General features: G+C 35.5%; 2 protein-coding genes across 7 annotated transcripts; both read right to left on the reverse strand.

Moving 5' to 3' along the window:
• LOC111056808 (inositol hexakisphosphate and diphosphoinositol-pentakisphosphate kinase) lies at positions 1-26,733 on the reverse strand. Of its 6 annotated transcripts, none has more exons than XM_039421469.1 (5): positions 26,572-26,708; positions 23,754-23,849; positions 23,302-23,389; positions 12,839-12,945; positions 1-4,926 (listed from the first exon to the last, which is right to left on the reverse strand). In XM_039421469.1, the coding sequence occupies exon 5, from the start codon at positions 4,921-4,923 to the stop codon at positions 1,609-1,611; it is 3,315 nt and encodes a 1,104-aa protein (XP_039277403.1). In that variant the 5' UTR covers positions 4,924-4,926; positions 12,839-12,945; positions 23,302-23,389; positions 23,754-23,849; positions 26,572-26,708; the 3' UTR covers positions 1-1,608. The 6 variants fall into 6 exon arrangements, with proteins under 6 accessions (XP_039277403.1, XP_039277404.1, XP_039277402.1 ...); XM_039421470.1 differs by having other exon boundaries at positions 23,739-23,849; XM_039421468.1 differs by lacking the exon at positions 23,754-23,849 and having other exon boundaries at positions 26,572-26,733.
• Positions 18,403-19,713, reverse strand: LOC111056809. The gene is made up of 2 exons (XM_022344216.2): positions 19,444-19,713; positions 18,403-18,735 (listed from the first exon to the last, which is right to left on the reverse strand). The coding sequence occupies exons 1-2, from the start codon at positions 19,711-19,713 to the stop codon at positions 18,403-18,405; spliced, it is 603 nt and encodes a 200-aa protein (XP_022199908.2).
• Positions 26,734-27,118: the final 385 nt, after the last annotated feature.

The following is a 27,118-nucleotide window of genomic DNA, read 5'->3' on the forward strand; positions in this document are numbered from 1 at the left end:
TTATGTAGTCTTGAACAGGACTTTAATATTATAACTTGTGTTATGTGTGACTGAAACTATTCAAGATGAGAAGATAATATATTATGTTTCTATTTCATTATATAATATGTTTACATTACAATTGCATTAATTGTAAGAGCGTCACTGTTATCCATTGTACTATTTAGTCCAGGCGATGAATGCTCAAAAAAAGGGTATAGAGGGAAATGTTTGGAAGACAATTTTTGACCCCACAGTTCGGTTGAGGGTAGTAAGGAGGTAAACATATCAAAAGTCCCCACACCTACCCCCTGTGCAGATTTCACACTCAACACTAAAACTATTGCAAAAGGTGTAGGGAAATTCGTAAAGGAGTGAAATTATACATATAATTGAAGAGAATTTAATGCTCTATAAGCTCATAATCAGCATGGATTTTCCCCATTGATTCTCAAAAAGTTATAAGAGTAAAAATAGAAAAAAATTGGTGGCAAACGTGTTTTTTCAAAAATGTCACACCTTCAAGAGCGGATATCTCGAACACTAGAGGAGATATGAAAAAATTTGTAGGATGAATATTGTAGGAAATTATGTAAGCTTTTATTTGTTATATGACAGCCAGGTCCTCAAGATACATGGCTTTTGAGTTTTATGCGAGATACCAAAACATTGTACATTTAAACCACCCCCACCCCCTTAGCACAGTGGGTAGGGGTGGGGACTTTTGATATGTTTACATCCTTACAACCCTAAACAGAACTGCGGGGTCAAGAATTGTCTTCCCAACTTTTCCCTCTATAACCTTTCCTTGACTGGACTAATTGCATTCTTCAAATTTTCTGATAAGTGTTCAATTAATTAAATTATTTTCTTCATTCAAACAGTTTTATAACTTGAATTTAGTTCCATGCAAATCTTACTAAATTGTTAACAATAAGAACTTTAAAATTCCTTCCTATTTTAATAATAGCATTTACATTGCAGTTTGCATTCTTTCAAATCTGAACAATTTTTACTACATGTAAACCTTATAAAAATATTGTCTTGGAAACAGGAATTCTAATTTACTGAATTGCGTAAACTATGATGCCTCAGATTTCAACGAATAACTAGCCATTGGACTTAATTTAATAAATCTGAATCTTTAGTCTACATTCTAAGACAAGTCATTACATTTTTATCTATCTATCTATCCATTTATCTACCTATCTATCTCATCTACTTATCAATTCTTTCTACGCACGAAAGTGAGAACACTACTTATAACACCCTTTGCTGGTGTTTCCAAATAAGAAATACTTTAGTAAGATGGTTGAAACTAACACCAGACATTGCTTTACAGCTAGTTTAATTCAAATTTTAAAATACAATAGAATCAATCATTTCGCATCACAGTGAGGATAAAGATTAAACATATGTGCACCCAAAAATGGAAATGTAGTAGTTTATTCTAAGTGCAGCGTTTAAAAAGGTATAAATTGAAAATTTCAAGTTTTTTTCTAGAATATCATCGTCGAACAAATAAAATACTCTTTGAGCACAAAATATCACAGGAAAAGTTTGTTGGATTGTTTAGAATTCATCACTTTCGCTATCGTATTCAACATACGAAAAGCGAGGTTTCTGTAGTCATCCAAGTTGTTGGTTGTTTGAGTACGGTGATTTACCGGGATCAGCTGCAGTTTTGTAAGACATGGCAGTTGTCATTCTCTCGAGAAACGAGTCTAGTTGTTTGAGGGAGAGCGCGTTGTGCAGTGTTTCGAGCGGGCGGATGGATGGGAGCCGTTCGGCGCCGATACACGCCGAGTACTGGAGATCGGTTAGGTGCGGTGAGCTGGCCGAGCCACTGATCACAGCTGTTGAGAACAGACTGTTGGTGCTGCCGTCTTTCTCCAGCAGTTGAACTGATCTGTAATAGTCGCTCATGTCTCTCTGAATCGGACTCAATAGGTTGTTCGGATCAGTATTGTCCACTTCCATGGCGCAGTAATCCCACATGCTGTCATAGCCGCAGCTGTTCTCACATTGGAACAGCTCTTCAGTGACCGCGAGGTTGCCATTTTTCGAGTCAGCCTCGTTCAAGTCGTCGCAAATCTCCATTCGCTCACTATTTCCGTTGAACGAGGTCGAAGTAAGCACGGCTAACCGTTTCTCACTCGTTTGAGGTCGGAACCCGGGACCGGGCGGTAAACTCTTGTTCACACAACAATTAACACCCGGCCCAAAATGCAGTTCAACATGGAAGCGCTCATCTGACGTGACGTCCTTTTTGGGGTCTTCGTACAACATAATCACAACTCTAGACATGTAGTTTAGCTCAGGAATCACCCCGATATAATCCATGGCACGTTTCCATTGCTCGTCGTTCTCCATATCGACCAGGCCACCAAACCTCAACACATTAATCAACGAATGTATGTGACTTTCACTAGTAAAATACAGTCTCGACCTCACGTGTCTCCCTGGGTTCAACACATCTCGCGAGTACATAGGATTCAACCTGTTAACAGTTTCATCCTCATTCTCTTCGATATTACGCTGCAAATCGGCGCGAATCTTCCTCAACAGCGGTGTACAAATGCCTTGACCAATCATCATTTTCTCCTGTTTCGTCAGACCATATTCCTGTGGCACAACTACATCCGCCAAATGCTTGGCAGTCACGTACAGCTCTTCAGCCTGATTAAACTGTAATGCCGCTTGGTTGTGCTGTAAGTCATATTTTATACAATCATAGATATCCGGTATCTTAGATATATCAAACATATTACTTTTGAAGAAGAAATCTTTCACAATTTTTCCCCATCTTCTCCCCATCAATTCCCAAGTTTCGCCGTGATACAGAGTTAGATCTCTAGTATTTGGGTTTAAACATTTTTCATGTATTACTTCAACCAGTATGTGTATCAGTTCAAGAACACGTTGACAGCATTTGACCGGGTTCTTGATGAAATTTAGTGCCACAGCTACACTAACAGAGTTACAAGGATTCAACTTTTGCAGGTCTTCTTCGGTGAAATCTCTGTCAACTTGCATAACTTCGTGTAGTTTCTGTTTGGCAAGGTTCTGATGTTTGCTGGCCTCACAATCGTTGTCGAGCAGTCCGTTGGTGTTGGCACTCTTCACCATTTGAACAAGAATAGGCGTGAGTTGACCTTCAAGAGCTAGCAGGCCCTTAGCGAAGGCAGCAGCAGTCATCTGAACTCTGCCCTCATCTGAAGCATAAATCTTCAAATCATGTCTGTAGGTGGAATGCAATCTTAAAAGTCCGAGTCCTTGATTCTCTCCGACCTGCTCGCCCGACAAAGTAGTCGATTTGCCCTGTCCACCAGGATACATGCACCGAAATATTTTGCCCAACTTCTCGGCCTGCATGCGACCGGCAGGAGTCAACTCACCGCCCCATTTCAGTATCAACAGTAGTGAAGGATCGCTATTTCTATCGTCGTCGCTGGAATCGTCACGCGGTTTCAACTTGTACTTCATTTGCACTTTTCTGTTGATGCCTGAGAAGTGACCATACATTTCCAGCACACTCTTCAACTGCTCCAGTTTTGTTTGTTTCTCTTCAATGCGAGACTCGGAACAATTGTTCTCAATATCACTGAGCAGCGAGCGAGCTGTATCCAGCACTTCCTGCAACTGTTGCGGTCTCTTCAGCTTAACATGGCCACCTGCAACACATTTACCTCCGTATTTCGTGAATATGTCGAAAAACCTCTGATGTCGGACCTCGACTTTCATTTTTTGTTTGGGGGTGCGATCGCCGTGCCTGATAACAGCCACCACACATCGCAGCTCCATCATTTTGCCAATGGTGGTCGGTACTATGGGAGGGTCGTTCAACTGGAACGGAATCGACCATGGAATGTGCAGCTGGGAGGTTAGTTCACGCAGTATGATGTTGCCCAAAACCTTGGCACAGTCATCGTAGTATTTGTTAGAGTTCTTCACAAAACTGAATCCATTGACATCGCACACAAACGACTTGCCACTGGCGCGCAACAAGTCGAAGCCGCACACAGTCTGCTTGAACGCCAGACAAACTTTTCTCGAGATAAGTTTCTCGGCGTTGCTGAGTATGACGGGGAAGCGCACTTCTTTGCCGTCACTGTCCCGTTCCACTTTTCCGTCGAGTGCTGGTGATTTGCGAGCCTCGGCGTGCGCGTAATCCGGCCCCACTGTGTACACTTTCACGTCCGTGCCGTCAGTCGGCATAAAGTCCTCGTAAATGTAAGAGCCCACCTTCCTGACAATGGACGATGGCGAGTACACACTACTCCGACTACCCACTTTCCTGAATAGATGCTGACTCCCCCCTCCCGCCGAAGTCGGATAGTAGATGCAAATGTTGTGGTTCTCTGCTGAAACCGGCTTTTCAACAAACGGCTTGTTAAAAACCACACCGTTCACCTCGATATGATCTTCATACTCGACCAAATTATCCAACGTGGAATCTGGTGTATCTCTATCCAAAACTGCGTACCTCGGAATTTTGATGCCCTCATTCTCCAACAAAGCATACACTCTCCTTCTGTCTTGAATATCATATTGCAGCTCCAGGTCGTTGATCGTAAACGGTTTTCGCAGCTCTGTGTATTGGATAGCTTTATCCAACGGGAACCCAGCACTATGGAACGAAATCAAACAATCGCACAACGGCCAATCCTCGACGGGAAACTCGAGAATTTCTTCAGAGAACACAATGATCTTCAAGTGTTCGAACTCACGCAGCCTTGTCAGGATCTCCTTCATAGCTCTGGACTCGGATTTTTTGGACATGGCGCAAACGCCCACTACAACCTGTTTCCTTGTCATTCCTTCCTCGTCGGTATCGTCCTTTGAAAAGTGAGCATCCTTACAAACATCGTCCGGCGACGAGAAGGCTTCGGCTTTCAACCGTTTCAAGCCCTGATAGCCATGCTCCAGCTCAGAGTAAGACATCTCCTGAACACGAGGAATTATCAGTCAGTAAACCAAGTCAAAATCAAGTCTCTCAATACATTATTATTTGCCCAAAACACAGTAAAAATGTCTAATTTCAAATAAAAGTGGTGAAGATATATTATCTCTCTTCACTTAATATTATTATCAGCTCTCTTAAAAAAGTTAACACTGTACACAATATCGACTTCAACATCAAGTGATATGTTTTAATGATTCATATTATACAAGTCTAAACATTTAAGCACGATACACTTTTAAATTGATGAATTATGTGGACAGTTTTTTCTTGTATCACTGCACTCCCAAGTATGATGGAAGAAGCCCCTGGTTACAAAATAGAGAAAAGTTTGTGCTTGCTACATTCATTTTCATTCATTTTTAAATAATAGAAAAGGATTACTTTTTTATTTGATGACATGGCAAAGTTTGGACAGTAATGTCCAATCCAACAACTAACCTAATAATGATAGATCATATAAAAAGTATGAATATGTATAACAAAAATATCAAATACCTAGAGACAAAATTTAGTTCCAGAGAACTAAAGCTCAATACATACAACCCAGTATGAGTACATTCTCAAACAAAGCTAAAAAAGGGTTATAAAATACTGCTAGTAATTCGACATATTTGGTCCATAAAAATTATTAGGATAAAAATAACATACCTATCATTTTCTTAATATAATATTATAAAAGGTTTTATGATTCTAACCAATCATCTACAATAATTCTTAGTGAAATTAGTTTGAATACACTAAACATATCCTCCCATTACCTTGATTTGGAAGGATTTATGAATTGAAATAGCAACAGCTTCAGTCTAAACCTGTTGAACTATTTCAAAATAAACATGTAGAAAGCAGAAATGTCAAGGTAGATAGGCGGATACACTGCTAGAATTTGAGCATAAAGGTGAACAACCTGCACTAATCAGTAAGATCCGCTAAATAAAATTAATTAACTTATATGAGAAAGATTCACATAATACAATTTATTTAGTTTTTGGTATTTCAAATCCTAGAAAAATTATTTGAGAAAGTTTAAATACAATATTTTCTCAAGTTATAAGCAAGAGATGAGGATTTTCCTCAAATTATACACACATAGTAATAATACAATAACAGCGAAAAAGTTAAATGAATAGCAGGACAAAACAACCAAGATTGACAAAATACATCTATAATAGATGAAAGAATTGGCTTATACACGTACGGGATAGGAAATTCACGAATGACACTTAATCACGTTTGAACTACTGGACTGATTAACTTGAAATTTTGCATAAATTCTTAATTTACCGAGGATGGTTATAGGCCTATTTTAAATTCTTCAAGATTTCAGTACGTCAAGTTTTCAGTTTATCAAGTTTTTAATTAGAACCTTGCGGAGCACGAGTTACCTGCTAGTTTGAAATAAAATAGATTGCAGAATAAAGAATGCTCTTCAAAACGATGTGTAGTAGATGAAAAATCACGTAGGTCTCAAGAAACTCTTCATACATTGAAAACAGGACTTTATAGCAACTAAATGAATAGTAATAAGAATAATTATAATTAATGGCCAAAAATACTAGAGAAAACTTTACTACTATAGTAAAAGTTACGTTATAAAGCCAGCATCTGATTAACATTGGTTTGCTATTCATGTCTGTCATTAGACAAAGCAAATAGCTGCTGTCTGTCATTAGACCAGATTGCTGAAGTCATAGTAAAGTAGTATTTTCAAATTGCGTAGGATTCCCAATCACACCCACCTTGGAATCACATTTTTTTATGAGATACTAAGCCATTCTCGGACTTTTTCCTCTCTTTTCTGCTTTGAATAGTATTGATTAATAATGAGAATATCTTCGAAACGGTTTGAAATATCGATATGCGGTTTTCGCATTCTTTTTTTCTTGGAATTTCATATCGAAATCATGTATCGCATGACCACCTTCCAATTTAAAAAATTAAGTTGTATCCAATATGGCGGACCAGATTTTTAAATACATAGTAAAATAGTATTTTCAATTTGAGTAGGATCCCCGATCACGTCCAATGACATTTGTGTATGAGATATTGAGTCGCTCTCGGACTTTTCATCCACTCTGTATATCATCTACTCTGAAAATAGGATTAATCAGACTATATAATTATTCTTAGTCCTAATCAATCAGCTGACAAGTGATTACACAGATGTCTGGGAGTTGATAGTGAGCTGTTGAACGGAGCTGTCGCAAAATTGTTTTGCTCTCTTATCTCAAGTTTCCGGACGGGTCGTGCTTAATCGGTTCATTTAATGCATGTTTTACCTAAAACGTTCTTTCGTAATAAATTGAATGATCAATTTGTTATTTATTTGTGAAATTGTTTTCAAGTGAATCGAAATATTCAAAGTTTAAATGAATAAGAACAGTATCCAACAATACTTTTCACCAGACGGTAGTGCTAAAAAGAGATCTAGAGCTAAAAGTTCTTTCGTAATAAATTGAATTATCAATTTGTTTTTTATTTGTGAAATTGTTCTCAAGTGAATCGAAATATTCAAAGTTGAATAAATAAGAACAGTATCCAACAATACTTTTCACCGGACGATAGTGCTAAGAAGAGACCTCGTGCTAAAAGTTCGCCTGAGCTCGAAAAGATGGAACAGAAAAAGCGTAATGTGGACTCAGACTTTATTGAATCACTATTTTACCGTTTTGAAAAGCGGTTTAGTAAGACTATGGATGAAAAACTCGCGCTGCTAGCTACAAAGGTGGATTTAGGTGTCTAATTGAAAAAGTGAATAAACTCTTTGTCGAGAATGAACAGTTGAGAAATCAAATTGTTGCTCAAAAAATTCAGAATAATCTCATTATCAGGAAGGTGGAAAATCTTGAAAATAGATCGAGAAGGAACAATTTAATTTTTCGCGGGCTGAAATATGAATGTGCAACAGTGGATTACGTGAGAACTGTCAAAGACTTTTGTGTGAGTCATTTGGGGGCACGAGCAGATACCTGGGTTAATGGAGCACATGCTTTGGGCAAGAAAATAGATAACGGGCCAATCATTGCGCATTTTCCGGACCATCAGGACATCCATTTCATCACTAGAAACAGTAGGAAGCTGAAGGGTACACGGTTTGTGATTCATAAAGACTTTGCTTCCGACACAATTGCAACGCCGATCAAAGCTTTTGCGGGTGCTTGGCGAGTTGAAGAAACAAGTTCCTGGAGTGAGAGGAGAGTATCGGTTCAAGTGGTTTGTTTAATCGTGAATAGTCGGGTTTTCACGCTGGATGAGGAGAATGGACTGGTCTCGGAGGGAGAGGATGGGCTGCAGAAGATCATGTTCGATAAGAGTGTGACGCGGGCCGTGAGCGGGAGCATGTGTGATGAGGAGGAGCGAGGCGGTGAGGATGAAGACCGCAACTGCTGAGATAACGCCGTCAGTCCGTGTGAGAAGGGACAGTTGAGTATAGTAGCGTACAATGTGGCTGGATTAAGTGGTAAGATTGTTCAAGTATATAATTTTATTTGTAATTATAATGTTTTTGTACTATTGGAGACGTTTGTTGAAAGAGGAAAGCAATTGTATTTTGAAAACTGTTTTCCAGATTACAATTTATACTGGGAATTCGCAGTTAGAGAATCAAGCTGGGGTAGAGCAAAGGGAGGAAAGTTAATAGGAATTAGAAAAACAATAGAGTTTTTGTAAGGTAATCGATGCGCATGAGAGGAAAGTTATTCACATAAATGCAGGACAACGGGATGAATATTATATAGTTCCAATTTACCTGAGTGGTGGAGGAGACATGGAATGGGAGAGAGAATTCAATACATTATGGGAGTTTATGATAGTGCAAGAGCATAATAGAAATAATATGATTTTAATTGGAGATTTTAGCGGTAGAATAGGAAATGGACAGGCCTTGTCGGAATTAACAGATGTAATAGAATTGGGAAATGCACTGAGTAATAAGCGAGTCAGAGGATGAGGTGATTAATATGAAAGGTAAGAAAATATTGGAGTTCTGTGAGGTTTTTAATTTGATCATTATGAATGGAAGGATGAGTGGAGATAGATGGGGAGACTTTACTTTCATGGGTGGCAGAGGGGCTTCCGTAATAGATCTATGTTGCGTGGCTGTCGAATTAGCGCAAATAGTTGGAAAATTTTCTATTGTGCCAGAATTTTTATCCGATCATTTCCCAATTGAAGCTACGCTAATCACGGTTGATACTCTAGAAAGAGAGAGCACAATTTTACCACTCTTACCGAAGTTGAAATGGAAGGAAGCGAGGAAGAATGAATATATATCTAAACTCACCAATGCTTGTAGAGAAATAAATGGTCTTCCCGAGAGTAGTGAGGAGACTTATGAAGTACAAGGATTGCAACACCAATTCTAATCAAATACTGTCATTATAGCTTGGACCTTACTAAAGGAAGATGATACGAAGATGATACAATGATGTTACAAGGATGATAGACAAGGATAGCAACACCAATTCTAATCAAATACTGTCATTATAGCTTGGACCTTACTAAAGGAAGATGATACAATGATGTTACAAGGATGATAGACAATAATTTATGCATGAGAATTTTCATTATACAGAGTTTTTACGAACTTCCTACTAATACTCTAGGGCATATTGCAGTAAGGACTGTACATCTGCAAAGTAAACAAGCTTTATTTTCAATATCTCAATACTGGTATCTGGAGTATTGACCGCAATTAATAGTATTTCAAGTTTATTTATTTATTTACAATATCTCTTAGGAGACAACAGGTCGAAACCCACAACTGCCTCTTCAACTTGGATCATAATAATGTCAAAATACTATAAATTATTATAATATACAGAGTGTTTACGAACTCTCTACCAATACTCTATGGCATTGTTCCTGGTTCCTGGGTGAAAAACATATCTAAATATCATATTTTAATTGTCCGGTAGTCTTTAGTTACTCACACAGCGGCCATTTTGCTTTTTTTCACTTATTTTTGTTTCTAAATAATGATTGAACATACAAAATCGAAACTTTGCACGATCATTTATAGGAACTAGACAAAGCTAAAATTATTATAATATTTTTCATAGAACAAAATGGCGGCCATTTAAAATTTTGTTTCTTAAATAACTTTAATACCAAATATTCAAAGATTGGATCAATATCAATTGAGATATGGCAGCCTTAGTGGTTGGTGACCCACCTTTAGAAGATTATGTAACGATATTTTATTGTTTGAAATGAACTAAAATCACTTACAATTAACATGCAATGCAAATAGAGATTGTTGAATCATGGAGGCGACTCTATCAGCATGCTTTGATTCGCACTGCAACAAACTTTTAGTGGTCACCTATCACTAAGGCTGCCATATCTCAGTTAATATTGGTTCAATCTTTAAAAATCTGGTACCAATCGATAGGCAATTACATTTACTAAAAAACTTTATTCCTGTAAAGTTCTTGTAAAACCAACGGGTTTCTAAGTTATTTAAGAAACAGAATTTTAAATTTCCGCCATTTTGTCTTATGAATTTGAAAAATTATAATAATTGTTTTCTAGCTTTGTCTAGTTCCAATAAATGATCGTGCAAAGTTTCAATTTCGTATGTTCAACCATTATTTAGAAAAAAAAATAAGTGAAAAAAAGCAAAATGGCCGCTGTGTGAGTAACTAAAGACTTCCGGACAATTGAAATATAATATTTAGATATGCTTTTTACCCAGGAACCTGGAACAATGCCATAGAGTATTGGTAGAGAGTTCGTAAACACCCTGTATATTATAATAATTTATAGTATTTTGACATTATTATGATTCAAGTTGAAGAGGCAGTTGTGGGTTTCGACCTGTTGTCTCCTAAGAGATATTGTAAATAAATAAATAAACTTGAAATACTATTAATTGCGGTCCATACTCCAGATACCCGTATTGAAATATTGAAAATAAAGCTAGTTTACTTTGCAGGTGTACAGTCCTTACTGCAATATGGATTAGTGGTTTGGGGGGAACATTCAACTCTCATCTATTATCTCCATTTGTAATGCAAGAAATGATTATAAAAACAACACTAAATAGACCCATAATATACCCTTCTATTCAAGCCTTCAATGAAATCAAAGTGATGACAATCCGCCAACTGTTTGTCTTAAACGTTTTTAAATACTTTAAATACGTGTAATAAAAATATATTTTATTAAATAAATAATGAATATCAACGAACCAGATACAATATAAATAAATATAAATGTTATGACTCACATCTGACAATAATCCATGAGCAGGTTATTTATGTAGCAACAAAAATAATTAATAAATTTCCTACAGATCTCATTGAATTTCCTTATACCAAAACTGTCCTAAATAACATAAGAGATTGGATTTGCCAGAATTTGGATTTTCCAATTTGAATATTTTGTGATTTTTTTTCATATATAAGAATTACGATTTGCCAGAATTTTTATTACAATTTAAACATTTTTTTCATACAAGAATTACGATTTTCCCTCATCCTATTACCCACGTAATGTTTCCCATAAACCCTTCAAACAATGTATATATGAATAAGAAAGAGAGTAGGCCTACTATAGTAATATTATAGTATAAGATATTAGAGAGAAATTTTCATTTTTCATCTTATCTTTTCTCCTACTCCCACTGGCGAACAGAGTCATCTTATGCAAGTGTTTTTTTTTTCACTTACCATCTATTATAATTTTATTTTAATTGTATTGTCATGCTGAACTTCATTTGATTTCTTTATAATTGCATTGATATGTCAAATCAATCAATGATAATCGGGTGAACTTTCATGGGAAATTCGAATTATAACAGACGAATGAGAATTTGAAAAAAATGACAATTTAGATTGAAAAAAACAACAGAAAACCGACTTTCATTAGCCCATTATTTCTATTTTCCTCTCTCAATAGATAAATAGAAAGCATTGTAGACTATATGTGTACTTATAGCTTTTCACAAGAAAATGCAAATAAAACGATTGTTTCAAATAATCCTCAAAAGGAGTTTTCCTCGAGAACATTGAACACACTAAAAATTTATAAGGAAAAATGTATACTGATGCGCTTCAAATTTGACATCATTCAAGATAGATTAGTATTTGAGAGAAAAAAATAAAATGGCATTGAGCTCAAATTTCACTCTAGCCTAATACTAGTTGATTGTTTCAATACTAGCTTAATAATATAAGTTGATTGTTTCAGAATTACATTGAAATTATTTTGACGAATTGTTAGCCATTATACGAAATTTAATGATAGCCTATTATACCTGCACTATATACTCATTAAGGAGTCAATTTTATCTAAAATGAAAATATGAATGAAATAAATTGTGAAATGGAATTCTGCAAGTATTTGAATAGAGTGATGACATTCAACAATCAAGTTTATAAAATAATACATACCATATGAGTCAACTATAAAAAAACTGGAAAGCTCAGAAATTTTCATAATAGAATTTTGACTGAATATAAATAGTACAATTATAAATAGTACATTCTCTAGAAACGTTTATTCTTGAAAAAAGACCTTCATCAAACTGACTGACTCAGATAACAGGAATTTACAACTAAGATAAGTTAATAGAACCGTCAATCATCCGTACTGCAAACATGCTTCAAGAAATGTGATGCAATCTGATATATACAGAAATGCAATGTTGATTGCAGATGCAATCAACATTGCATTTCTGTATAATTATATCAGTTTAGCAAACCACGTTTTTAAAAGCAGCAAAACATAAAAAGGCAAAATAGAATAAGTAATGCTGTTTACAGGAAAGCATAGATAATTATAAACACAACTTCTACTATAATTTAATAGATAATTATAATAAAAAAGTCATGCTCTAATCACAAAGTGTAATGATTGGAATAAGAGTGTTATGGAAGTGCTATTGTAACTTACATTTATGATTTACGACAGATCAAACTGGTAACTATATTCAAAATTCCTCGATAATTGATGGCTGTTGTCCTCGTCGATAAATTTATTGAAGAGAGCTTTTTCATGTTCTGGAATATATAAAGTAATTATAATTTTTTAGATATTCTCGAGATAATATGTAGGTTTTTTAAATTCTATTTAGGGTAGTCTTGGTATTTTTTCTTACTCAAATTGAACAAGTATAGTCCTAATTAATTTATTACAAATGACTGAGCTGCATATATGAAATGTTTGTAAACTATCAAGAGATGCAGAAAGTATAGGTATTCTATTAGGAAGACCTAGGTAATTCCTAATCGCTTACCTATTCTATTTTGTTTCTATTTAGTCATTTTGACCAAATGTTATATTTATAGAAAGCATGTCTGATGGAGTACTAATTGGATACAATTGGTAAACTAAATTAGTGATTGGATAGTCTTGTAAACTACCAACTAGTGTAAACTACAGTAACTATATTACCCACAGTATGGCCATTGGAATTTTTTTCACGCCGCCGCCATGAAGATTCCAAAAATTTGAATTTTTCAATTGAGCTTATATGGGATTATAAGTAAAATCGCTTGCTTCTACTTATTAAAGTATATTTTTGTAATTATTAACTTCGATATAATTTCTTTCGTGTTTTTTTTATATTCCCAATATAGTTTTGGAAGTTGAAATAGTAAATCGTAGATAATAGCGAGTAAAAATGAAAGGAAGGTAACGTAACCTGAAAGCTGAATTTCCAAAAAAAAATACCATAAAACTTTGGTATTGTAATAAATTTTGTTCCATTGACAAATAATAAAGTTCTCATATCTATTTGTAGAAGAAGCATGATGGAATTCTCATCACAATAGATTTCATAACATTTAAATAGCTTAGTTTGTCTTATTCAGCCAATAAGTCTGACGAAAATATTGTAAAGCACAACATTGAATATAAACTCTGGAAGAGCCAATTATTCTAGCCATAGTACTACTTGAGAAATTTAATAAACATGCAAGAAATTGAAAAATAGCACACATAACCATTATTGTTTATATTTAGTGATATTTCTAATCTTAACCACTGCTCGTGGTAATGCAATTCGAAAATCATATCAATAGCTATTGTATCAACATGTTATGGGTAGGGTACTCAGTACTGAAGAGAATCAGAGAAGTCAAGACGTCTTTAATCAGCACTTAATCATGGTTGAATATTTCATAAAATGTTATATTCAATTGAGCCACAAAAAATATTTTGAAATTGGATTATTTGGATTATTCGATCCAATAAATGGGATGAGGAAATACACAAAATTGGAATTTATCTTTCTACATATTTATATAGATCACTGGTTCCCAATATGTTGTCCGCGAAAGCTCTAGAAGTGGTCCGCGAGTAGTCCGAGGGAAGGAAAATTGATGTTTTAAGCTTTATTAGTGTTTTTTAAAGTTATCTTTTTTGTCTATATTAAAGTATAATCAATTTCTCTTCGAAAATGATATATCAAACTCATCTTAAGTTCATAATATGTTTCCAATCGGTAAAATAAGTGATAAGTTCCAAATGTCTAATGCTATAAGATAGGACTTGAAAGTTTGTTTGGAATCTTAATGGCGGATTTGTACCATGTGACCGAGCTAACCAATCAGAAGCGTGACAGTCAATGGCCATACTGTGGGTAATATAGTTACTGTAGTGTAAACAAGACATACGTTTTTGAATGTTTTTCAAATTATAATTCTTTATTTGCCATAAATGAAAATAAAACAATGCAAATGAAAAGAAAAACAATTCAAATAAACAATACACTATCATTCAAAATTCAAATAAATGATAAATAATAATTTTCAACAACTTATACATGGAATACAAGTATTTTTTGATTGATTGATGATTTATAAAAAGCTGAATGCTTCTATAGTTACATTTAGGGACCAGTCACATAGAGAACGCTTTGCGATCCTATAAGTATTTATAGGGTCGATGTCAAACGAGGCAAACGACATAAGAGTCCTGCGTCAGTCGAGACCAGCGACGGTAGAGACCTGCGACACTCGAGGCCAGCGACGGTAGAGGACTCCTGAAAAAGAGGCCTCAAATGTCGCCTGCGTTAGGCGACAGTTGAGGCCTCTCTAATTTTTGTACAGCCCCGACAGTCGAGACCTGCGACGGTAGAGGACTCCTGAAAAAGAGGCCTCAAATGTCGCCTGCGTTAGGCGACAGTTGAGGCCTCTCTAATTTTTGTACAGCCCCGACAGTCGAGACCTGCGACGGTAGAGGACTCCTGAAAAAAAGGCCTCAAATGTCGCCTGCGTTAGGCGACAGTTGAGGCCTCTCTAATTTTTGTACAGCCCCGACAGTCGAGACCTGCGACGGTAGAGGACTCCTGAAAAAGAGGCCTCAACTGTCGCCTGCGCTAGGCTCTCCAGAATGGCAGACAGCACCAAAAGAATTATCATGTAATTAGTACGGATTAACCAGCAATTGAATAATATATTATAACCCATTATTCCTTCCATCTTATGAATAAGTATTGCAACTCCACAACTGTAAATATACCTTAGTTGCTTCTTCATAAGAAACGAAATTTTCAAACTCGTGAATACCTTTTGATACTTGGATGTCAAATTATCAGTACATTATAGATTGTAGGATATTATTCTACAAATCAATATCCTGTTTCAAATCAATAACTTTTATTAATTTCACACATTCACATTTTACATTCTCTTGATCTATACATTGAGCTTTTCTCGTAAAAACTAAATTGTTCATCATGATTACTTTCATATGATGATAACATCATACGTCAAAATAGAATAACCATCGCTACAATCTCATATCCTACACTCGGCCATTCTGACAAATTGGCTTGCCCTCAAGCCATAAAATAAAAAAAAATGAAAAGGATTACAAACATAAACAAAACATGGAAAATGAAACAAACATAAACAAAACACACAAGATGAAACGAATGTGAATAAAACATAACACTGCATTACACGCAACACAGCTTGATAAGACTAACTTTCTTTTCTGTTGGGGTACTTTGAATTGCTTTTTCATTAATTTTCTTCTCTTTGTTGAGTATGCATCAACTCATACATATTCTTCATTCTATAATTATTCTTATCAATTTAACTTTTTCCAATACTAGCCAATATTTCATTTTCATTTCTTTCTAAATTCATACCTTGACTTTCTTCCATTTCCACATCTTTCTCATCTCTCCTCATTTTTTGTACATTCTTATTCCGTTCTCCAAGTTCTTCCTTAATTTCATAATTTGATTCAATTCCATTTTCCTCTCCACTATTCCATCTAAGTTCCCTTTTCCCCTCATCGTCACCCTCTTCCTTCCTCTTTTCACCATTTCCAATGAGCAGATGATTGTGGGCTACAGTTTTCAAACTGACATAACCATTAATACTTTCAAGTTTTTGATCATCAATTTTCAATAATTCTCCACTGCAAGGTTTTGACAAGTTATGATTACAAGGAATCAGATCAAATGCTTGTAAATTTTTAGATTGATTTCGGTATTCAAATCTAGGTTTTGAAAAATGTTCCAACTTACCATGGTTAGAAATCAACTCCGCGTCAAGACTAACTTCTTGATTGTGATTATAGTTACCACAAACTCTGTTTCGAATTCTATGATACCAAAAGCGATTCTATGCAGAATTCTACGAATTCTATGAAAATGAAGATGATGCATGATAAACAATCAACAATGAAGATGATGCATGATAATGATTATAAGAGTTAAGTGTATGGAATTATAATGAAGCGGAATAGGTTGGAACGGTATTGATAGTATTTTTGGATAGATTCAACTGCACTTAACCATTTGAACACATCTCAGTTCTTCCCAGTTCTTTGAGTCTATAATAATTACATTGATGTTGTCAGTTAGCAGAATAAATTCATTTGTATTGATATTGTGCAGTCTTCAAGTTCACCATGTCTGCTCATATTTCGAGAAGAGAAACGTTACCTGAGTCGTCGTGACATTAGCTCAGATAATAATATAAATCCTTGATCCTGTTAGTTAGGCACATTTTCAATGTCTGAGTTGATGTACAGTAAAAATACATGTCTACCTATCTGGATCATGAATTTTAATTTCAATAGTCTAAAAGCGTTTAACCGTCGTCATTGCGATTATAGGGAATGTAAAATCTGTTTTTTAGAATGGGTTTATAAATGTTCATATTGATGGGAATTCATATTCATCAATGATAAATTCATCATTCTTTGAAATTGAAATTCATGATCCAGATAGAGTAGACTGTACTGTATCTGTTAATATTACTGTATAGAGTAATATTTGTACTGTACATCAACTCAGACATTGAAAATGTGTCTAACTAACCTGGGGAATTCCCGAGGCATCTAACAAAAACGAGATGTGTAGAAGCAGTGAAGCTAGACAATAGAAGGGTTTCGGTGACACTTCTCCAGGTAGAAATAACAAGTCAGGAATGCTATTCTGTACCATCAGTTTACAATGACCCAGAAAAAGAAAGAAATTTCTTGGAAAATAATATCCTCATTGTCTTTAATTTGTCATGTAGTGGAACTGTAAATAACTTCCATGAACCCCCAAGAAAATAAGTGGGAGATCCAAATTTAACTGGTTTTTAAGAAGGATATGCAAAAATTAAATATAACAGAGGCAGATTTACTAATCAGAGCAGGGCTACGGAATCAGCTCAAAGTTGATGTTTTCCCAGAAGAACCCAGAATTGAAACTTGGTCGTTAGAAAGACGAATCGCTCAGAGTGCGAGGATGAAAGAGTATTGGAGGTGAAAGCGGGAGACCAACGTAAATAATAATAATAATGTTAGCGTTTATGATAATGATTAATGGTGAATTACTGTGGTCCTTAAGAGGCCTATACAAAATAGATGAATGAATAGTGTTGTACATTTCTTTCTTTCTCATTGTTAGTCTAGAGTTTAGGGTTGCAGCTGTCGCGTAATCATTTTTGTAGCATCATGATCGTTGGATCATAATTTATTATTCATAATATCAACGATACAATCAATGCTAGCTTCAATTAGCTGAATATCTTCTGAAATGAGGATATTCTTTTTTACAGTACAATTTGAAAAATGAATGAACGTTTTGAAGATGAAATGCAATTTGTATTCGATACTACAATATTTTTCTATATCTACTTAAATCGGCCAAGTTTAAACCGTTCATGATCGTTAGAAAAGGTTATCATGGATATAATAAATATTTTCACTAACACTCCACTGGAATCAAGTCCATCACTTTGCTCTTCCTTACATTGAGAACCATTCCTTTTTCTTTCAGTTCTTCTGACCACAGCTTGCTGGAGTTTTTCTGAAGACTCAGAGATCAGGACAATATCGTCAGCATATAGGAGGGCTCTTGTACCAATTGGCCTCATATTCCAATATCCTACTACCATGTTCTGTGTTCTCCTCTTGCATACCTTGTGTATATCATCCATCACTAAGATGAATAGAAGAGGACTGAGGCTGTCTCCCTGTTTCACACCCTTCTCCATTTGGAATGCTCATGATACATCTCCTCCAATTCGTACTTTGGCTGACATTCCTTCATTTACACTTCTGATGGCTTTCACAAGTTTGGAAGGTACTCTTCTATTACTTAACACCTTCCATATCCATTTCCTTGGAATTGTGTCGAATGCAGCCCTCAGATCCAGAAAAGCCAAGTAAGCATTCTCCCCTCTCTCAATGAATTTCGAGCATATATTTCGGAGAGAGGAAATATGTTCCTGGGTCTGCCTACCTGGTCTGAACGCCGCTTGTTCCTCTTCCATATCCTGTTCCACCACCCTGCGTAAGCGTTTCTCCAGAATGACTGTGTAAAGCTTCATACCCAGCTGGGACAAACATACAGGTCTATAGTTTTCACAGTCTAAAGTGCAGCCTTTTTGTGGAGAGGTATGATAATGTTTTCCTTCCATTGTGAAGGAACTCTTTCTTGCTGCCATATTAAATTCAACAAAATCAGCAGTTTCCCTGTCAGTATATCCCCTCCCCATTTCATCAATTCTGGAGCAATCCCATCGCCCCCTGCTGCCTTACCAACCTTCATTTTCTTCAGATTCTTCAATCTCATATCTGGTAATCCCCTCAATTTCGTCTAGCATAGGCATATCTTCATTCTGATCATTTTCTTCATCCATATGCTCATTATTCTCCCGGAATTAAACTTCATAGAATCCTCTCCATCTCTCCAATACTTCATCCATCTGTAACACCAATCTTCCATCCTCATTCACTATTGTTCTTACATTCTTTCCAAACTTTCCTCAGGTGTTTTACTGTTTTCCAGAAGGCTCGGCCATTATCCTGTCCATGTTGGTCCTGTAGATCTCTACCAAAATCTTCCCATGCCTGTATCTTTGCCAATTTTACACTTATTTAGCATCATTCCGTTTCTCCACATACGTTCTGAAATCTTCCTGCCTCTTATAGATCATATATTTCTTATATGCTTTTTTCTTCTCTTTAACCTTTCTCTTCACTTCTTCTGACCACCACCTTATCCTCTTTTTAAAATTTCCAACTTTCCTCTCACCACATACCTCCTTGGCAGCTCCAGTCACGGCTTCTTTCAAGTCACTCCAGAATTTATCCACATTGGTGTATCTTTCTTCCTGGGTTTGCCAGTTCTCTATACGGGCTGAGAGCTCTGTCTGGCACCTTTCTCTATTCTCCCTGGATCTTAATTCTTCGTGCTTGATTCTCATGTATGCCTTTTGCCTGCCGTCCTTTCTCTCTACAAAGCCTGTGTCTGCCACTAGAAGCCTATGATCAGTATCCAGCTCAGCTCCTCTGATCACCTTGACATCCATCACAGCATACCTAAGATCTCCTTGATACAATATATAATCAATCATACTTTCTGCTTCTCGACATTCTCCTACAAATGTGATTTTATGATTTTTTTGTGAATGAACCAAGTATTTCCAATATCAAATAACTATATTAGACTGAAATACAATCTCATAATATCCTAACAAAGTATCTAATTGAGAAAAGACTGAATATCTATCAATTCTGATGAAAATAACCATTTTTGTAACCCTACACTACATAATCAAAGAAAACTCGTGATTGAATCGAGTCTGAAAGTCTCTTTTGACTGTTTGACGGAAGGAAGAAAGCTCAAATGAAAAATGCAGAAGAGCGAAGCGAGCCTGCTAATCTTATTTTTGGATCTAGCGAAAAATAAGATGGGGCGGAGCCCCCTGGATAGACGGATAAGGCAAGCAAAGCGAGCCTGCCAGCTAGTTGACAATAAAAACAAAGCGACATGATTTAAAGGCAGCTTACACCGAACACAATCGATATTAATTTGGACGTTCGGCAGAGTTCACTTCACACCAATAGCGTCCTTCTGTGGATTAATGAAATGATATTCTCTCTACGTTCTCATTTTCCTCTCCAACTTCGCAAACAGCTTAAGGGATGACAATAATGATTTAGTTCTGTTGTATTTTGTAAGTATAGTTTGTGTAAAATAAGTTGAGACTTGGCCCTCCATCCGAAGAAATTACATGGTTGCCAATTCGTGTAAAATTGCAACTTTCTCCAATTCCCAATTCAATGTCAGAATTTGATGTAGAATATCATCCCCGATATCCTAGTAGAGCTAGAAAAGATCCAGGTTTGAAGGATTAGAAGGAAATTACCTTTTATGATAAAATTGGAAACATCGCGAAAATTTGTTTTTCTTTTGAATATCACTTCTTTCAGAATCATGGAGCGTCGTAATACGTAATAATTTTGTATCAAATTAACGGGGAGAATGTCTCCTTTCTATTGGTGTCTGGATAATTTTTATCCGACCTGTATTTATTTTTTCAAATAATGTTTATGTTCGTCAATTTCGAGACATTTCGAGCAGAAAACATGAAATTTTCGACATTCTAGAAACTATTTTGTTTCAAAAGATAAGTAGGTGGTGAAAGCGAGAGTTTCTCAGAAATAATTGACATTAATTGGAAAAATAACTACAGGTCGGATAAAAATTATCCAGACACCAATAGATAGGAGACATTCTCCCCGTTAATTTGATACCAAATTATTATGTATTACGACACCCCATGATTCTGAGAGAAGTGATATTCAAAAGAAAAACAAATTTTCGCGATGGTTCCAATTTTATCATACAAATAAAATTTCCTTTTGATCCTTCAACCCTGAAACTTTTCTAGCACTACTAGGATATCAGGGATGATATTCTACATCCAATTCTGACGTTGAATTGGAAATTTGAGAAAGTTGCAATTTTACACGATTTGGCAACCCTGTAATTTCTTGGGATGGATGGCCAAGTCTCAATTTTATTTTACATAAACTATAATCGAAATCATTAACCAATCAACAACAAAATGATTAACAAGCTGATGAAATTACGAGTAGTCAAGAGGATATTCTAGACAGGGAACAACATGATAAAGTGTTTTTACTTGCTATCAATAACTGTTATTCCACAAATGTCTTCGGTACTTACTGATGATAACATAAGGAAAAATAATAAAGTGTAGGCCTATATTTAGCAGAGAATATGTAAATACATAAATGAATTATGGATAAGAATGAAAATTCCAAATCATGATCCACGTGAAATACAAATGGAAGAGCTAATGTGGGCATCTTACGTTTGAAATGCTAGTATTTCTAGAATTTGAACCCTATACATTGGGTGGATCGCGAAATGAGACCTTGTTTGAATGAGTATGCCAGGTGTTAGCCGGATCACAGCTTACTGCATACATAAAATATGCACAGATCCTAAAACGCGTTCTGCATTGATTCATCTTGTGATCGATGTACCGGAATCAGTTTTTGAGAATAGAATAAAATTATTCGAGAAATAAGTGTGTAGTATATTGATAATATCAATTATTGTTCTTTTTAATTTTAATAATTATATGATAGAAATGGATATTTTCTTTAAAAATGTCCATTGCAGCATGGATGAAGGAAAGAAAATTTCATTTGATTATCCACTGTATTGTAGTGATCCATAGTACAAGTGAGTGACTTTCGATTTGTAAAAATCATTATTGATAGTTCATATATGGTCAGAGCAGTAGAGAAATGCAATCAGCAGTTAGCTAATTCATCAATCTGCGGATGGATTTTTTGTAAAACGTCTGTCTGCTGCTGGATGGATGAATGGATGTTGGTGTCAAGTGTCCGATTGTCTAAGCAGATGACAGGTTTTGGCAGTTATCCAAAAATTCCACTGACCAAAAATCGTGAAAAATTTATCAAGCTTCATTTTTGAAAAGTTAGCTTGAACGCATTGTTCCCAGAATGGAAGCAAAAGGCTAGAAAATGCAACTTCTAAACCACCCTCATCCCTTTAGCACATGGGGTAGGATTGGGTCTTTTAATATGGTTACCTCCTTACTACCCTAAACAGAACTGCGAGATCAAAAATTGTCTTCCAAACTTTTCTCTATAACATTATTTCATTCACTGGACTGGACAATGAGTTTCTTATATTCATGTAATGTTGTTTAGGCTTGGCGCTCATTAAAAGCGTTGAGCTACAATGCACCGTTTTGCATTGTATAGTCTCTTGAAACGTTCTTAGTACCCATTGATTGGAATTTAGGTTGCCTTATCTTGTGTACGATCAGTCAATAGTCGATTCTTGGAAAGGAGAGCTAACATAAAATAAAGTTTGTGCTTGTGTGGGTATAAAAGTGGGTATAAATTGCTCAACTTGTAAATAACAGTTTAATTATTTAATTTTCACTTGATCGGGTACTATGATTATTGAACAGTCTCAAAGAAATGTAGATTGTTACTGCGAATCAGTCTTGATCGCCTGCTCCAAAATCGACTTCCAAAGGGGCATGATTGTTTACATTCGAGTCTATCGGCTCCCAGGACAGATTGTAGAAGTTGTGACTATGCATTTACACTATGTAATGAGCTGCTGGATTCATTCAGCTTTAATGAGATTCAGTATTTCGTATAGAATAATTTCAATGATTCCCATTCAACCAATTCATACAGTTTTAAGTGAATCAAATCATAGGAAGCAATCAATTTTTATTTTTACTATAAAAATTATACAATAATTGTACTGCTAGAAACCTCAGTAGAAAAATAATAAACCCTTCAATTAATATTCATATTGTAATTAGAAAGAGGTAATCCATGCAGTCAGAGAAATAATGAATGCTACAATTTTTCCATGTTTGTAAAATACATAGTTTTCGAGTTATATGCGAGAAACCAAAAAAATGTATCTTTGAACCGCCCTCATCCCCTTAGCATATGGGGTAGGATTGGGTCTTTTGATATGGTTTACCTACTACCCTAAGAAGAGCTGCGAGGTCAAAAATTGTCTTCCAAACTTTCCCCTCTATACCCATTCGTTTCCTGGACTAGTTGTTCATATATAATAATTCACTTACCTGATACTAAGCATGATGATTGAATATCTAGGTAAATTTTAGAGAACGTATTTTCTGAGTAGTCCAAACTTTTCGTCCTAGAACATGCCTATAAAAAAATATTTTGCGATCAATAGGCTACTGACCAATAAATAAATATAGTCAAATGGATTCATCAAAATTATTTAATTTTTCTTATGAATGTATCATATTATAATAGGCAAAAATGAAAAAAAAATCAATATCACTAGTTAATAGTATGAGTTGATAATAATTAATTTAAATCTAGTGGCTATTATACACTACAGATTTTCAAACTACTACTTTTTTCAATCAATTAAAACCATAATAGCTGGGAAGCGCTCCAGTCAGTAAGCTCTCCCCCATTATACCTACAGAGGGGTTCAAAAAAATGTATACACTAATTGACAGTAAACTTAGAGAACAAAACAACTTACAACTATGCATCTTACTCTGTATTGTAGTTGGATATTTTTTGCCAAAAGATTGTGTGGCATGCAAACAGTGAGGCCATTTCAGACCAACGTAAACGTTCAGGCCGTTTCAAACTGCAATTCAGTAAATAAAAAATACTAATTGAATACAGATAAAAATTATGTTTGTTTCAAAGGTTTATCAGTGAAACGAGTCAAGTTGAATTTCTATAAGGGTTTTCTCCTAATACCTACAATACAAGTCTACATATTTAGTCACAGTCCAGTCATGTTATTTGACTGGAAATTCGGAAATTACTTTCATGAAAGCTTATCCACATAAACACCCAATCGAATTCATCAATCGCCTGGATGAAGAATGCATAACTGTGTTAACTGGATGCTATCAAAGCGAACTTTTGACTAATCTATGGCTGCAGTGCAGTTGAACGCAACTCTCACTCGTACATTGATTCACGGAGTACACCCATCTTTGGGCTCTCATTTGCAAATTCTGCAATTTCATGATCTAGACGATGCGAGACATAAAATTATTTATAATTGTAGTATTGTTCTAAGGAACTTGAATTTCAAATCAAATGTCAGTACTATAAAAAAAATTGATTCAAGAGCTTTCAATCAAACGCTAATGCGATCATTTACTTATGGTTATCAAGCAAGCAACAAAGCTTTTTCTGACAACTTCTCCCAACCTCCAGTACAGTATTTTTCAACAGAATGATGGATGCCAGCAAAAATTCCCCCAGAGCAGACACTTTTAATAAAATTCTCCTCAAAATCAATTAGCTCTACAGCCGAGGCCTGTGCAAAACAATTCTTAATTTAGACAACCACATAATAGTCAATGGGACACAAAACACTGACGGTATGAGCACAGTTCAAAAAACATTCTTATCGTTTCAAAATCAACTCTAAATTTTATTTGAAGTGAATCATTTGCAAGATGACTTGACAGACAACTTATAACATCCTTTCGGAGACGAAATCCAAAGCATGTCAAACCAGCTAGGTAGACCCAACGTACCCAGCAGAAACACCTCCAAACAATTTTAATTGAATAAGTCGCTCCCATATTTTGTTGACCAGGCTAACCTTGAGTGGATGGTTGACACTGGGTCGTCAAAGAACTATATGAACCCAGCTGTCATACCATCCAATATGACCAGGTATAGAGAAGAGTTTGAAGTGAGAACACCGGCCGGTGAAAGTGGTGGAAACGAATAGATTTATATGAACTCATCTAATATGTTTCCAGGAAGTTTACAAATCACAATGTACGTGCATGACTTTTTGACAAGATACGATATTGTAATAGGTCACGAAACTTAGAAAGAACTTGAAGCAAATGTGAATTATACGAACAACACGTTGGATTATCGAAATATTTCAAAACCAATAACTAAGCTCATGAAAGTTATCACGTTGAAGAGAGAATTGGTGGTATAGAAGAGAATAAATGTACCGGTAAGTACGTAGTGTATTACAATGAGCACATGACCATAAGCCCCGAGCCAGTGGAGATAGAATTATACACTATTTTTGACAATTATGAAATTGATAACTCAGATGTACCAAACAAAGCGAATATCATAAACGAAATTCCCAAACTTCTACCGACACCGACGGACCATATAAATGTCAAAGAGAGAAAATATAATAAAACTAATACAGAATTTCTCTGAAATAATCACATGTGAATATGATGAATTGACAAGTGGTGCCTAGTACTAATCAGTTGAAATTCAATATTCTGATCATTAAGGACAGCTTCAGTCAAGGGGTGGAAGAGTTAAATATCTGTAATAGCAATACTCAACCCCATTGTTATAGTACCAAACTTACTGCGTATTGTTTTCCTTATGAATTAAGTTAATAGTTCTTAGTTAGTTCTACACAATTACTCAATGAGAGAATGTGGAAAGTATGCTGCATGTCAAGGGCACCGAGGACAAGCATCTGCTAAGAGCTGATTTTCATGCACAAATTACAAATAGGAAACTTGAAATTAATTGTCATACCAAGCTGCAAAACCAACAAGAGAAGGACACTTTCCCTATCTTCGCACTGCCTATTAGTGTAAAGAATTTGCAGTGTAGCTGTCAGAAACCGATTGTTGAGATAAAGCTGGAAAGAAATCCATTTTTTTCCATTGAAGGAAAATTTTGATGCGCACATGGACATAATAGTTTGACCTGCCGTGTCATCTTGCTTTTTTTAACGCCATCTATCCAGTAAAATTGTCATGAATATAGAAGAAAGAATTAAGGAACCCAACGTAGGCAAAAAATTAAGATCAGTAAAGACCTGCGCTAGCAAACCACCCATACACACACTGGCCCTCGTCGTCATTGGCTTTCATTGGACTATAATGTGGATGCGGCATTAGGAAAGAATAAAATCCTATAGGCCTATCAATGAATATTCTGAGATATAAAAATAATGTATTAGTTAATAATTGGAATTCAATCCGAGCTTTGACAAATAAGTGGGTTATTCAATATTTCTGGTAGAAATTTTGACCGGTGTCTATAAATAATAATAAACTTGACTATAACCTCAAAACTTGAGTGAAACAATTAAAAAACGATACCAAGTACATAAGATACGGTACTGTTTAAAAATGAGTTCACGTGTTTAAAGTAACGTTTGAATTATATTACATATAGCAATATTTTGAAATAAAACAATACAGATTTAAATAATTAACAACCCTTAAGTTGATCAGTGTAAGTACCTACCAGATATTAAAACTGTTGGAAATTTGCTATTTTAACTTTTAAAATTTAAAGTTAGCTACCGTATTTTATAAAGCAAAATAAAACTTAAGTTTCTTTACCTGTTATAAACCTGAAACAATCTTTCAATTTTTTAAAAAAATAAATTTGTTACTTGAGTCTTTTGTTAGAATCTGCTCTGCTGAAATCTCTGACTTCTGAGTTGTGAGTTCTGTTCTGATCTGAGCATCTGACCACAGAATAGATACAGAATGGAAACTTGTAATCAAACGCCCATCTAACCAATGCTTTTTACATGACCCCAATACTAAACACGTCACGTGACCTTGGGAAGTTCCAATCCTGGTCTTCTGATTGGCTCGTGGCAGTGAACGAGATCAATTGATCCGGATCATTGAAGTGATCCGAACCTACCATCAATACTATTACAATGCGGCGCTTTCTAACAAGATGGCGGATTTTGGCGTCAGGGTATAGCCAAGTTTCCGTACTGTATGTATACTGTGATCTGATCACAGTATCACAGAATAGGTACAGAATGGAAACTGTCAAAGCGCCTATCTAACTCTTAGACCAGTTATTGAATAGACACGGCCCATTGTATATTCATACTGAAAGTCGATGAAGCCCACATCTACTGCCAAATCC

This window comes from Nilaparvata lugens, chromosome 2, assembly GCF_014356525.2.
Source record: "Nilaparvata lugens isolate BPH chromosome 2, ASM1435652v1, whole genome shotgun sequence".
Classification (NCBI taxonomy): domain Eukaryota; kingdom Metazoa; phylum Arthropoda; class Insecta; order Hemiptera; family Delphacidae; genus Nilaparvata; species Nilaparvata lugens.

Excerpts from the sequence above, each read along its gene's own strand:
- LOC111056809 (XM_022344216.2), bottom strand. The coding sequence starts at position 19,713 with ATGGATGTCAAGGTGATCAGAGGAGCTGAGCTGGATACTGATCATAGG. Across the intron at positions 18,736-19,443 it reads TGACTGGAGCTGCCAAGGAG|CTGGGTATGAAGCTTTACAC; the intron begins GTATGTGGTGAG and ends TGTTTGTCCCAG.